This window comes from Hoplias malabaricus, chromosome 1, assembly GCF_029633855.1.
Source record: "Hoplias malabaricus isolate fHopMal1 chromosome 1, fHopMal1.hap1, whole genome shotgun sequence".
Taxonomy (NCBI): Eukaryota; Metazoa; Chordata; class Actinopteri; order Characiformes; family Erythrinidae; genus Hoplias; species Hoplias malabaricus.
Genome location: NC_089800.1, coordinates 6,029,164 through 6,044,958, shown reverse-complemented (window position 1 = coordinate 6,044,958; position 15,795 = coordinate 6,029,164). Strand labels below are relative to the sequence as shown.

Sequence of the window (15,795 nt, the reverse complement as noted above, 5' to 3'; positions counted from 1 at the left end):
TATTGTCACTGTCCAATTAAAAACATCTCAATTTTTGTGGATTTTGAACACAGCATTGACTTTCAAAGTTCTTGATGGATGGATAGAAATGCTCCAAAATGACTTGGAATAAAAATCTTTTTACACTGACTTCCTTTGAATGTTAAGAAGGTATTTTTTCATCTCCTGTAAAGTTGATATTTTGGGAGATACATGTTTTAATGTTTATTTATATATATTGGCCACTTCTGAAAATATGGAATTAAGATACAGATTCAGAGATTTCCACAATAGCTGTGCAATATTCCATTTGATCTAATAAGAAACTATACTATTACACAGCTATTGTGGAAATCTCTGAATAAATTCCAGTATTCTTTGGTGCATACTGGTCTTGTTCATTGTGGTTGGGCTACTCACTTTAGCTGGACATGTAACTTTGTTTCTGCATGTTTTGCTTGAACCAACCACTGTAGGCACTCAAGAGGCCTGTTTTTGTAAGTAACAGAACATTTCAAAGTCTCGCATTATGGTAGTCCAAATACGGTAAGCTTTTACTTTCTAGCCAATCATAAGCTTTAAATTGTGTTTCATCAGCAGTTCAACAAGACTATATATAATCTGATATCTGAGAATGTTTGGAGAACTTCAGTATTATTGAAAGATAGATGTATATATATATATATATATATATAAATCTAAAACAACACCATCAGAAAGGGCTCAGCTGCAGACATAAATCAGGTAAAATTCTCACCTTGGCTCCATTTTCTCTTAACTCTGTCAATCAGCATGCCCAGTGTAGTCATTTTGTCAAAGTCTTGATACTTTTATTTCTTAAAACATGTGTTTAAGATAAACCAAGCTTTATTTTTGTGCTTTTCTTGTGTAATCTGATTTTAGTGCAATTGGAAATACATTGCAAAATCTTGGGAAATACATTAGCAAATTTTTCTAATCTTCTCATTTCATTTTCTAAATTTCTAATTTTAGGGCACTTTAGTATTTGCACATTTAATATATTAGAATGAAATATAAAGTATGCTTTGTTGTATGTTTTATTTTATGAAATATCATAACTTTAGCAAATAAATATCTATTTGTCATTAAAATGTTTGTAACTTTATTCATTTATTTTGATTAAGAAATCTGCAAATATGATAGTCAGGTAATTATATTTAGCATTGTCCACCATTGTATTTAGAGGGTCACATATTTGCTAAAAATCTTGCATATGTCATTTTGTAGTTTTGATTATTTTTTTAAACCCAATTAGATCATGCAGGCTGAATATTTTGTGAAAATGAAATAATAAAATGATCAACAGGATTGCTCCAAAATTACTTGGACAAAAATATTCTTACATGGAATTCAGATACACACTAACAACTTATTTCCTTCTCTTGTAAAGTAACCTTTCTGCAGATACCAGGTAGGAGAGACAAAATGATGGACGCCCTGAAGGTCAAGTTGAATGAAAAATTTTAACGTGTATTCCTGAGACTAAGTTCCACATTATTTATATTTTGTATGCCTGTTATACACACCAAAAACTGTTGATAAAATATTTCTAGCATCACTTTTACAATTTTAGTCATCAGAAGTATAATAACTTCTTTTCTTATACTGAGGTGCACCTGAAGGCTTAAAAAAAGGCATTTAGCATGCTCTTCCAGCTTTGACCCATAGGGATTAAAATGTTTTTCCCCTCATACCCAGTTCTTAAGAACAGCTGAACAATGTAGCTGCATTCCAAAGCCTACAGCCACTACAACACAGAAAGCTGCTCCAATGTGAAGGATCGTACACGGCCAAGAAATGCAGCCTACGTTCGGAGCGATTTGAAGAATGCAACAGACGGATCCTTCGTGGCCCTCAGTTACCCACTATTCTCTGCACACGAATGACACATTGGAGAACATAAACCAGACACTGTGAAAAACAGGCCTTCAGAATAATTTTAAAAAGGATAATATTAATAAGCAAATACAACTTATTTTAACTTAGTAATGTTAGTACTTCAAGGCATATAAGACCTGTCCGGTTATGTCACGATGCAGCCTCCTTAGACCGCTCCATACGTGTAATCGAGTTACTAACAATGAGTCTTCATACCTACCAAGGACGCGTCCTACCTTGGCTGCAGCCTAGGCTTCGGAACGCAGCTTTTGTCTCTCCTGTGGCTGTATGACAACCAGTTTGCTTGTGTTTTGGCTCTGGATGCTGTATGGAGTTGACCCTTGTGGTCAGAGCTGGTACAGCATGCTAATTCTTAGCACCTAGTGCCTCAAAATATAATTTCTTCCTTTTCATCAGGGTATGAGACTTTTTTTTAATCCCTGCTGGTCAAAGCTGGAAGGGCATGCTAAATGTTAGCTTCTTTTTTTTAACCCTCAAGCACACATCACTAGAAGGAAAAAATGATTATGCTTTTGATGGCTACAAATTTACAAGTGATGCTAGAAACATTTTTTCAACCATTTTTGGTGTGTATAACAGGCAGAAAAAAATAAATACCGTGGAACTTAGTCTCAGGAACATACATACATTTTTTTTATTCAATTTGACCTTCAGGGCTTCCATACAAAATACACCAATCAGCCATAATATTTAAAATACCTTGTTTCTACACTCATTGTTCAGTTTGTCAGCTTCACTGTATAGGTGCACTTTGTAGTTCTACAATTACAATTAGTTTCTCTGCCTATTTTGTTAGCCCCCTTTCACCCTGTTCTTCAACTGACAGGACCACCATAGGGCAGGTATCATTTGGGTGGTTGACCATCCTCAGCACATGACTACATTTGTTTGTGTACTGTGGCCTTTCTTCCTCTTTTAGACATTAAGACTTTGGAGAGCTCTGTTTGCCATGGCTGACATCTTAGAGGATAGGGACAAGCTGAAGACAGGGCTGGTGAAAGTCCTGGAGTGTGTTGCTGCAATCTCCTCAGCAGCAGCGGTGGTGAACCCTATCTTCGGACTGGCGGGCTCGCTGATCCGCGTGGTTCTCCACCAGATTGATGATGAAGAGATCCAGACCCTGAAGCGAGAGTTCAGCAGCGTGGACCGGGCGCTGGACGAGATCTCACAGCAGAACCAAAGCACCCTGCTGCAGATCCAGAAGGAGACGCTGGACAACCAGTACGGCCACGTGGAGGAGAACATCCGCAACCAGTTCCGCAAGTTCATGGAGATCGTGGAGGCGAAACCGGAGCAGCAGCAGCGCAAGAAAGACGAGTTTGTGGAGAGCTTCGCCCAAGACAGGGGTGACCAGAACCTGCACACGCTGTACGATGGTGTGAGGGGGAAACGCAAGCTCTTCAGCAAACCCATCCTGGAGGTGTACATGACCCACTGCCACGGAGACAAGAAGGTGATGGAGTGCCTCTGCACTCGCCTCACTTACCTCTTCTGCATCGGCCTCATCGCCCTCATGGGCCACGCCGCCATCATCGGGGGCGACGAGTAAGGTTTGAGCAAGGAATGGACCAAGAATATGATAGAGGTGCAGGAGAAGATGAAGGAAGATCTGGGGAAGTGCAAGTGATCACTTCTTTTTTCCCCTCAAATTGGAATCCATGTGTGTTCCCTAGAGCAGTGGTCCTGCAGATCTACCTTCCTGAAGAGTCTTGTGCCAACTAAATAAAACGTACATTTTCCTGCCACTTCACCATTCTTTAGTTTAGTTTAATACAACATGCAAATGGTTAATTAAATGATGCATAATAAAACATTGAAATGTTATACTGAATTTACTTGACACAAATGAAATAGGCTTTGATTTGTGCAATAAACTGAAAAAGAAAAAAAAACCTTCTGAAAATTGATTGATTTTACTTAAATGTGTCCATCATTTCTTCAGTGAAATCTATTACATCAAAAAATGTATTGTCAATCACAGAGACACTGAAATGGATTAAGCAGCAAAGATGATGATGATGATTTATTGCCAGTGTAAACAAGGGCAAAGAGAGTTAATTTGATGTAAAATGTTAAATGTCATATTTTTGTTGATGTGGAAAAATATGTGAATTGAATTGAACTGAATTGAATCTTTTCAGTGTGTTTTAATAAACATGAGGACCGACTCCAGGCCTTTTCTAGCCTTTCTGTCACGTTTAAGGGATTTCGATGTGTATTAAAACATAAGAAATGTGCTTGTTGTGGGTCTTGTTGTAAGAAAGTGTCAGAGGCTATAAATAGAAGCGATGCAGTGTCAGTGGTTTTTGGATCAGTGACGTCAGATTGGGCCTCTGATGCCATTCCACTTACTGCTTCTAGATGGTGCCATTCTCTTTAAAAATCATACTTCAAATGCCATTTTGCAGAACAAGAAAGAAAATGAAGCACCCTCACTGGGGTTAATACTAATAATATGTGATAAATACTTAATGGTTAATAGTTACTGATACTGATTATTATATGTTTCCATAAGCTTTTTAGGCAAGGCTCAAGAGATGACATGTAAATAAAGTTTGAAAAAGCAACTCAGGTCAGGTCAGTGCTGAAACTGTAAACCGTCACTATCATTATTTCACATACACGATAAAATAAACTTTTACTTGTTGCCTCTTTGCTAAAGATTTCTATGATGCATATAGTTTCATATGCAATCAATAGCCTCTCACTATGCATTACACAGTGAAATATATAACCTACTATCTGGGACGTGGACCTGATTAAACACACAAGAAGTGCAGATACAGGGTAGCTGTATTTAATAAAGCAGCCAACGACAGCATATATTATAGTACTCATGTACAGGTGCTGGTCATAAAATTAGAATATCATGAAAAAGTATTTCATGTATTTCAGCAATTCCATTGAAAAAGTGAAACTTGTATGTTATACTCATTCATTACACACAGAATGATATATTTCAAGTGTTAATATCTTTTAATTTGATGATTATAACTAACAACTAATGAACACCCCAAATTCAGTATCTCAGAAAATTAGAATATTGTGAAAAGGTTTAATATTGAAAACACCTGGTGCCACACTCTAATCAGCTAATTAACTCAAAACACCTGCAAAGGCCTTTAATGGTCTCTCAGTCTAGTTCTGTAGGCTACACAATCATGGGGAAGACTGATCACTTGACAGTTTTCCAAAAGACGACCATTGACACCTTACACAAACAGGGCAAGACACAAAAGTCACTGCTAAAGAAGCTGGCCATTCACAGAGCTCTGTGTCCAAGCACAAAAATAGAGAGGTGAAGGGAAGCACAAGCAAATAGGGATTACCACACCCTGGAGAGGATTGTGAAACAAAACCCATGAAAAACATGGGGGAGATTCACAAAGACTGGACTGCAGCTGGAGTCAGCGCTTCAAGAACCACCAACACACAGACATATGTAAGACATGGGTTTCAGCTGTCGCATTCCTTGTGTCAAGCCACTCTTGAACAAGAGACAGCACCAGAAGCATCTCGCATGGTTCCATTTTTCCACCACACTGTGGTTCAACATGCCACGTGCAAAATCATTTAGTCATCGTCTTAATAAATTTTATCCGTTGATACATGGTTTTAAGGTACACCAAGCCTTACTTTTTGCTTTTCGAATCATATATGAAATCTCATTTAAGTAAAGTACAGTTATATCATCACTGCCCAAAGAAAAACATCCATAACTCCACTTTTGTTGATTTGTTAGTCTATTGCATCATTTGAACACAGCAGCTGTCCTTCACATTGTGTGAACATTTCATGATGAACGGCCCAATAGAAAGCCTGACCTATATATACCATAACACTAAAAAAAATCACACATTTATAATGGCCAAAAGCTAATTTGCAAGTTTGATGCCTCTGCTACACAGTGATCTTATAACATACTCTTTATTTCATTATCAACATTATTGTATGGAGTATCTGTGCTTGTATAAATAATGCTATAAAAATGCAGACAATTATTTTTTTTATATATTATCAAAATCTTACAGTACTGTGCAAAAAAAATCAGAGACCTTTTTCATTTTCAGTAAAAATTGATTCAATGTTCATTTTTCAGCATCATCATTAAATCAGGAAAGTTATATTTAGCAGATCATTTCCATCAGTATATAATTTCGAGCCTTTTCCATCCATTATATTTTTTACTGCTGTCATGTTACCTGTTCGTGTATCCAAACACACATGCACCTGCCCCCACACTCCTCAGCTGCCTCACAAATTTCTATCTGATGTGCATCTAAACTGCAAAACAACATATTTGTAAACTGCAACCAACTTCCTGGACTGAACTTTGAAAGTGTGAAAAATATCCATGCGGTTTTCTTTAAAAATAAACAAAACAAGCCTCCCAACAAGAAAGGGAGCATACATATACATTTATAAAAATAAACATTTGAAAAGCCACTGGAAATTGTGAAATGAAAGAGTGGTCTCTGATTGTTGTGCAGTCCTGTATGATCATTTAAATAAAAAGTGTGCTTGTGCATTTTTATTATTTTTGCACAGAATGCTCCTAGATCTTTATCTTTTATAGTTTTCAAAGGAAGAACATGAGGAGCAGCTTATTTGGAAATTTTAATCACAAGTCTATATGTTCAGTCTGTTACTTTTTTTTTTCATTGTGAGGTCCTACACTTGATAAAAAACGATAACCCTATAGTATTTTATGTTAAATTTGTGTATGGTTTTTATATTTTTGGATTTTTCTGGGTTTTTTTGTAGTGATGTCTGCACAGTAGCTCTAACGTGGTCTAATTGCTCATATATAGATTTATGATATATCACTCCAAGTGTATTCAGCTTTGGTGGGCCATTTCCCAAACCATGCCACTAGTGCCTCCTGTGTATTTCAGCTTACATCCATTACTTTCTCTCTTCTCTGGTGGGTGCAGTGTCCAGGAATAGACTGCGTAGGCTTGGTTTCAAATCACTTAAACGTATGTATATGCATTATTATGCACTTTCAAATTCAGACAAACCATTTTCTCTAATGAGACATCTCATTGCCTCTTTGTGGCGTCCTGACATTATTCAGTTTTCCAGCACAGAATGCAGATCAGTTTTGGAGTTTGCACTGCAAACACCAGGAGGTTAACTGAAAATGAAGATGCTTCTTGTAAATATTGGTATTGGTGGCTATTTTTGTTGCTGTTCAGAATTGTATAAAACACTGCAGCACCGCAAATAAAGATAGCATTTTAAAACCTAAAATTATGCCATTTCCTGTGCTTATTTACAAAAATAAAAACATGAATGAAAGTAATACATTGGTAATGGAATGAAATCCTGATCAAGTCTAAACTGTTTAAAACAGGCAAGAATGTCATGCTTCTCATAACATGATTTTAGCTTTGATTTATTTATTTAACTGAAAAAATGTTACCTAAATGCACGTACTGTTTCCAAAATTAAATATATTAAATGTAGTGTATTTATTGATGATAATTATTTCACTGTATTTTAATTAACATTGGGCCTACTCCAGACCATCTCTATGTGGAAAGCTGCCTTTTTATGTTTAATAAATTTCTATATGTACTAAACAATGAGAAACACTTTTCTTGGTGAAGCAGGTACAGTAAATAGAAGAATTGCCGTACCATTTATTTTCAGATTTGTGAAGTCAAATTGAGCCTGTGATGCCATTCCACTTATTGCCTCAAGATAGAGCCATTCGCTTTAAAAACCCAAAGACATCACGTGACAAAGTAGGACTACACATGATTTGCAGAAGACTAAATATGGCCTACTTTCACTGGAGTTTATACTAATAATACTTTATGAATACTTAATGGTCAATAGTTGCACGCACACACACTAGAACAGTGAAAACATACACAGTGGGCTGTGCACATGGAGTTTTTTCTTATATTTAAGTGACAAATCTGAGTGGACAGTGTTAGGGGGAAACAAAGGAAACTGCGAATCAAAACCTTAAACTGTTGAATGAGGACGATAGCGCCAGAGCAATGTGAACTGGCTATTCTAAAGTGTCCATAAGTGTGCATGTTTGATGCTCTATGATGGCCTGGATGAAAGAGTGATGGACAATGAATGAATGATTGAATTAATGAACAGAGTATATTCTTAATGATAACACACTGTTACAATCAGAGGTTAAAGATCAGCCTTAATTCCCTATTTTTTCTTACACCCTCAAAGATTCTTAAAACAACAGAATCAAACATTACTTTATTCCCATTGAGGAATTGATTCGATCTATATTTCACAAGTTTCAATATTATAAATTTAATTTCAGTTGGACAATCAAAAATTATGTGTTTAATATTACCCTTTGTATGAACTTTCTTCAGGAACCACAAGCATCTTCACATAGAAGTTATCTGTTATATCTAGATATTGTGTGTGTGCCATTTGGTTAAGAATTGTGTAGAGATTGTTTTCTCTGAATAATATTACTTTTTGTTAACATAAAACATTTTATTTTACATCCTAATAAATTGATCTCCCAAATGTAATCAACTTACTCTAGGCTATCTTGAAACAACTGTGCTCTTGTGATAACGTATTTAACAAGATAGTATAAGCAACATTGTTTGATAATAATTGCAATAGCATGGTTCAGAAGATGTAAATTAGTGAATTAGTAGATTTACACCAAGATGAATCTACTTCGAATAAGTTTAGAACTGTTGCCCCAGGGCAATAAAAAATGAGAAATTAAGATTAGGCAGCTACAGTTTCAATCCAGCAAAGCTCAACGCCAGGCCTGGAACATGAAAGAGACCACAGAATGTGCCTGTGGCTCGCACAAGGAAGCAGATCCTGCGAAGGAGAATCCCCACATGCACTCTCAGAATGCCACCTACGCCGACTGAGGGGTCGCCATGTCTAAGGCTATGTCCTTTTTGACCAAAAGCCCAATGGAAGAAGAGGAATGGCTTCTGTTCAACTGCTACGAGGCCTGTGTCTGCACAGGAGCTCCAGAAAGTCCTACATGTTTGTGAAGTCCTGCAAGCCATCTCCACTCCTCACCAGGGACATGTAAGGTCACTGGTTCATATTTTCATAGCTTAGGAGATTGGTGCTGAATGCTTTGCTAGGATAAACTATTATCTTTTTAGAATTTAGGGTAGTTATCATAGAGACTCTGCTGCACTCTGATTATAACGGTTAGTTTACCACCAAAGCTACATTTTATGGATGTAATAACATGGTCCAGTGTGTAAGCTGCTTGTGGCGCTGCAGAATCTCACTCCTGCAAGCACATCTGTTGCCACCTGGACCAGCTCTCACAGAAACAGTGTCAATCCCTCCTCATCTAGCCATTCCAGAGAAGTGTGGTGGGAGTCCTTGTCACTGTAATGGTTTTCTGACGTAATCCAAAGTATTTCAGCAGGAACCCCTTTTCCTACGGATGAGCTCTCACTTGTGCTACTGCTATGTGGGGTACACAGAATGCTATAGACCTGCCATATAATAACTTTGTATCTGTCTTTCGTGATATTTTTGACCACTCTGTTAGTGGTAAGTATTCAGGAGAACAATTACTTCAACTTAAACAGGTGAGAAAAACAGCAGCAGAACATGCTTTGGAGTTTCTTACATTAGCAGCAGAATGCATCTGGGATGAAAGTGCTTTACTCACTCTTTATAGGTGCAGTCTCAAAACAGAGCTATCATGTAAAGGAGACCAGATCAATTATTCACAGTTTGTTCAGCTATCCATAAAATTGATCTCATCCCTGCTAGACGTAACACCAAAGCAGTCCTCAGCTTCCCTGTTGCAGGCTCCACAGCTTTTTACACTGTCATGAGGATATATGTCACAACTGTGAAATGCACTTGAAGGACTGCTGCTGACCTGTGTTAGCATGCTTCTTTGTGGTTGCTTGAATGAAGTCCGTGGTGTTTGGCACGCCTTAAGCTGGTGTCACACTACATGACTTTTAGCCCAATTCTAAATATTTTTTGCCTCTAAATTGCAATTCAGACCAGTCGCTGTATATCAAACAATTTTTGTACCCGACTTTGGATGTAGTCACGTAGTGTAGACTCCCCACCAACTCAAGGCTGAACAAGTCCCTTCAACAGCCAATGAGAACAGAGAATAGAAAGTAAACACCGGCACGTTCATTGAAGCTCTACAGCCGAGGACAGATTAAACAGTAAAACTATGAAAAACTACAATATATTACATAGTGCTGGATGCATATGTCCCCAAGTAATGAGCATTACCTGTAGGAGAACCTAGTGAGCCAGAAAACATGCTGTTACAGCTTTTATTCCTACTGTATTCTAATTTTCCATTTCATCATAAATGATGGAACACTGCTACGGGCTCCCTCTAGCACAGTTTCTGAACCATTTAAGGTAGAACATAGCCACAACTGTGTACTATTGTGTAGTACAGTGCAATGTGTAGAGACCACACTAACCATATTTTCACCTCCCCGACCCAATTTTACATGTTATTTTCTTTGTGAATCTTTACAAACAGCAGTGCCCATACTAATAACCATACTTGTACAGATTGTACAGTGTATTTATCCTTGTCTCCTAGGAAACGTGAGTTGTGTGTTTGGTTGGGGGGTCTGGGGTCATGTAGTATGTTAAAACCGACAAAAACAGTCGTGTAGTGTGAAATATCCAGTCTGTTTACAATCTGCTCCAATATAAACTCGAGCTGCATATAGTGGCGCGCATGCGTGTCAGTATCTGCTTCATGGGTTGTGTCCTGTGCCCTGTGTACTTCATGTAGGGAACAGTGAGTAGAGAACCATTTCAAGCACACCTATGATATCAGTGCTCTCTGTAGCCGATACGATACTGTGTTTAAGTGCCAGCAATGGTGCCAATACTGATACGGTATCCGTATCGGTGCAACACTACATATAACCTTATCAGAATTCGTGATGGGGTGAATGAAAGACTGCATTCATGAAATCATCAGGTCATTTTGAATATCTGGTAATGAGTTATGGATTGGTCAATGCGCCCTCTGTCTTCTAATTTTCATTAATGACACAGAGATAGAGATATGATTTTTAGAGATATGCCCAATAAATGGATGATCTGTTACATTGACGACATTCTTGTTTACTTTAAGACCCTCAGAGAACACATTCACCATGTCAAGCAAGTTCTCACACATCTTCAAGAACACAATTTGTTTGTTAAACTGGAAAAATGTGTATTCCATAAAACTCAGATAATCCTTCTTGGCTACATACCAGAACAAGGTATCAGCAATTACACAATGACCTCAAAACCTAAATCCATCAAAGAGCTTCAAAGATTCCTGGGCTTTGCGAATTTCAACCAAAGATTCATATGTGGTTTTAGCAGCATCACAGTTCCTCTCACCTATCTTCTCAAAGGGAAACCCAGGACATTGAAATGGTCTCTAGAAGCCTCCACCTGCTTTTAGATGCCTCAGCAACATTACAGTTCCATCTAAAACCTTTCAGATGTGTAACCCAAAGGTATTTATCCAACACCAGTTCCTGACCTCAGACATTTTCTCATGATGGAATGCTTTCAAATCCTTACAGACGTTTCATTATCTACTCAAAAACTTTGTAGTACAGTAGAACCTGTTACTGCACAGAAAGTGAGAAACATTCTATTGTTCTTGATTTCAGAAGAAGTGGCCAATATTTTGGACATATCACTTATAGTTTCAGAAACGATCAGATGAATCATTTCATGGCCATTTTGGAAATCTCTAAATAAATTCCAGTATCATTTGGTACATACAGGTCTTGTTCATAACTACTGTGCTACTCACTTTAGCTGGAAATATAACTTTGATTTTGCATGTTTTGGACGCACCAACAACTGCACGCACTCAAGAGGAACACACAATACTAAAATAATTTGCAGAGAGATACTGACTAACCGACACTGAACCTTTTTTAAGATGTGTTGACGAAGTTTCCTCTTAAAGCACAGAGATAAGAAACTGGATCCTGGTTTCCTTTCACACTTTTAAATTGTTTTTCTAAGTAACAGAACATTTAAAAATGTCTCGCATTATGGTAGTCCAAATAAGGTAAGGTTTTCTTTGGAGCCAATCATAAGCTTTATATTGTGTTTCAGCTGCAGTTTAAGAAGACTATATATAATCAGATATCTGAGAATGTGTGGAGAACTTCTGTCTTAAATTATTGCTTATCTAAAGCAGCACCATCAGAAAGGGCCCAGCTACAGACACAAAGCAGGTAAGATCCTCCACTTGGCTCCATTTTCTCTTCACTCTATCAGTCAACATGCCCTGTGCAAAGTCATTTTGTCATCATCTTGATGCATTTATTTCTTTATATCAGACTTAAGATAAACCAGCCCTTATTATTGTGTTTTTCATGTGTAATCTGATTTAAGTACAGTTATATGCAAACCTTTTGGAAACACATTTGCTAACTTTAGTGCAGTTTTTCATATTCACAGTTTAACGTATTAGAAAACATAAAATGTGCTTTAACATTTGCATGTTTTTTTCAAATAACTTTTTAATTAGCTATTATTGCTATTATAAATAGTTATTATTTTAATTTAGTTAAAAAATCAGCCAAATATATAATTTATCCAGGGGTGCCCAAACATTTGTAAAATTATATTTTTAGAGCCAAATCATGGTTTGAAAGTTGTATGCATCTTTCTGTATTTTTGCTTGTTTAACCCAATTAGATGACACAGGCTAAACACTTTGTGAAAATGATATGATAATAAAAAACTGCTCAAAAATTACTTGTACAAAAATATTCTTACATGGAATTCAGATATACATTAAAAACGTTTCTCCTTCTCTTGTAAAGTAACCATTCTGTAGATACCAGGTACCGTTAGGAGAGAAATGAAATACACCAATCAGCCATAACATTAAAATAACCTCCTTGTATCTACACTCACTGTCCGTTTAATCAGCTTCACTGACTTTAAAGTTGCACTATGTTTTTCTCCAATTACAAACTGTAGTCCATTGGTTGCTCTTCATACTTTGCTAGTCCCCTTTCACTCTGTTCCTCAATGGTCAAGACCACCACAGAGCAGGTATGAATTGGGTGGTGGAAAATTATTAGTGCTGCAGTGGAACAGATGTGGTGGTGTTAGTGTGTTGAAAGTAGTTCAGTTTATATTATGAATAAATTTTTTGGTGTACTGTGTCCTTTTCTTCCCTTTTAGACATTAGGAGTTGAAGAAATCTTTGCCATGGCTGTCAATGAGATATCAAAAGATAGGGAAAAGCTGAAAGCAGGACTGGTGAAAGCCCTGGAGTGTGTTGCTACAATCTCCACAGCAGCAGCGGTGGTGAACCCTATCTTTGGCGTGACGGGCTCGCTGATCCGCTTGGTTCTCAACAACATTGATGATGAAGAGTTCCAGAGTCTGAAGCAAGATTTCAGAAAAGTGAACCGGGCGATGGACGAGATCTCACAGAAGAACCAAAGCACCCTGCTGCAGATCCAGAAGGAGACGCTGGACAACCAGTACCACCAAGTGGAGGAGAACATCCGCAACCAGTTCCGCAAGTTCATGGAGATTGTGGAACAGCCGAGCAAGAAAGCCGACTTTGAAGACAGCTTTGCCAACGACATGGGCGACCAGAACCTGCACACGCTGTACGATGGTGTGATGGGGAAACCCAAGGTCTTCAGCAAACCCATCCTGGAGGTGTACATGACCCACTGCCATGGACGCCGGAGGGTGATGGAGTGCCTCTGCACTCGCCTCACTTACCTCTTCTGCATCGGCCTAATCGCCCTCATGGGCCACGCCGCCATCATCGGGGACGACGAAGAAGATTTGAGCAAGGAATGGGCTGGGAAGATGGAAAACGTGCAGAAGAAGATGCAGGAAGAGCTGGAGAAGTGCAAGTGATCGCTCCTCCTTTTCCTCACAACAGTCTCCTAGTGCAATGTCTGTCAACCCTCGTCCTGGAAGCACCCCAAACTGCACATCTGTTGCTTTTCCTTCTCCCAACACACCTGATAAAACTAATCAGTTAATGAACAAGTCCTTCAGAGTTGCAGTGTGTGTGTTGAAGCAGGAAAACCACTAAATATATATTAATCTCTTATTTTCTGATTATATGCTGAGCTATATATTTATATTAAATAGCACTTTGTGCTTTGCAAAAAATAATATACAAAGTAGATTGGGAAACTGACTGTTTGGTCAACTTCTGTTCTCAGACCAAAATTTCTCACCAGTGCTGAAATAAAGAAGGTTTTTCACTCAACTGTGTGACTTCTTGTTTCTTTAATGAGTTTAAATATTTTTTAATCCCCTGACAGGTTAATCCCCAGCCCTACTTCAGCCATCATTAATCTGTGTACAACCAACTTATTCTTCAGCTCAATAAACACAAACTGTCATATCATGATCAGTATGGCTTCTGGCAAAAACATTCTACATACATGGCCCTAATTTAATTAACTGAAAAGAATTCCAGAGCACTTGATAATAATGAAATAACAATTGGGGTCTTCACTGATCTATCTAAAGCATTAGATACAGTCAATCATAGCATTGTATTACAGAAACTATTGTTATTTCCGTGCATATGTGCATATTAAGCCATGGATGTTCCTGCCCGGGATTGTACTGTGTATAAATAAATTAGAAAATCATCAAAAAGTTAATTTATTTCAGTAATTCAATTCAAAAATGAAACTCATATATAGATTCATTACATAAATATTATCTATTTCAAGCGTGTATTTATTTTTTGTATTTAAAGTTTTTATTTCACACTTCATCAATAACATATAGTATAGAGCAAATATATATATATATATATATATATATATATACATACAATTTCAGAATAAAAAAATATATAAGGAGACGTACATATTTATAAATGAATGAAAGAACAAAATACATATTTCTGAATATATTCATCCATTACAGACATTTAGAAACAGGAAGTGGAGACACTGGGCATGGATGAGGGTATTGCGAATTGCACTACCCCTTAAGTTTTATTTGTACCCATAGGTTTTGCCATGCCTCATTTCTTGTATAGCCTGATATTCTAGCTAACATATTGTCATGAGCAGCAGTTTCTGTCATTAAATTTAACCATTCCTTTAGCTCTGGTAATTTATTTGATTTATTGCTTATTCTTGATCCTGTAACTAAACCTGTAATCAAGAGCTCAAATTCAACCTTATTTATTAACAGGCATAGTTGTGGACATACCCGTAGGATTTTTCCCTAACCCTAGGTTTCCTAATAACCCTATGTGCACACTGTGTTTTACAAAGGCTTGTGGTACATTTCTACATATGTATTAGAAATACCCTCCTGTAGCTTCATTTTGGGGCAAGGTTGCTACTAGGCTTTCAAACCTTGTTTCGCTGGAGTTACCTGCAAACATACCTACTCTGCTGCTTAATAATTTTCAGAACTCTCTCTTTCCAAAAGTAAGAAACGTATTATTCTAGCAGGTCTCACTGCAGCAAAGAAATTGGTTGCATTTCGTTGGAAACCTCTTTTTCTTTCATGGACATAATGTATATAGAACTCTCTACTGCCAGAGTTAATGGTGCTAATGAAGCTAATGTTAATATTTGTTACGATGCAATTGCCTCCCTGAAGAATATGCTGTTAAACAACCCCCCTTCCCTCTACTTTTTTTTTTTTTTCCCTGTTAGGTTCCTTTTTCTGTTGATGCTTGTATTTGTGTTTCTGGTGTGTGTGTTTATGTGAGATTTATGTTTGTGTTATATGTCTTTGTAGTACTGGTTACTGTTCTTGTTAAAACAATAAAAAATTGATCACAAAAAAAAAATAATTCTTATCCATTTTGTAATAACCAAATCTGTTTAGGGCTCCAATCAAAAAACCCCACTCTACACCATCAAACGCATAAAGAAATAAAGAAAT

At 37.3% G+C, this 15,795-nt stretch overlaps 2 protein-coding genes and 1 long non-coding RNA gene across 3 annotated transcripts in view; 2 read left to right on the top strand and 1 right to left on the bottom strand.

Moving 5' to 3' along the window:
- LOC136667207 (uncharacterized) overlaps positions 1-15,795 on the bottom strand; it is a 192,409-nt gene that overhangs the window by 55,449 nt on the left and 121,165 nt on the right. The gene's annotated exons all lie outside the window — the stretch shown is intronic.
- On the top strand, positions 2,849-3,448 carry LOC136692344 (protein rapunzel-like). Its single transcript, XM_066665667.1, has one exon. It carries the CDS (start codon positions 2,849-2,851, stop codon positions 3,446-3,448), a length of 600 nt encoding a protein of 199 aa, XP_066521764.1.
- LOC136665981 (protein rapunzel-like) lies at positions 11,968-14,521 on the top strand. Its single transcript, XM_066643901.1, has 2 exons — positions 11,968-12,125; positions 13,087-14,521. Exon 2 carries the CDS (start codon positions 13,114-13,116, stop codon positions 13,780-13,782), a length of 669 nt encoding a protein of 222 aa, XP_066499998.1. The 5' UTR covers positions 11,968-12,125; positions 13,087-13,113; the 3' UTR covers positions 13,783-14,521.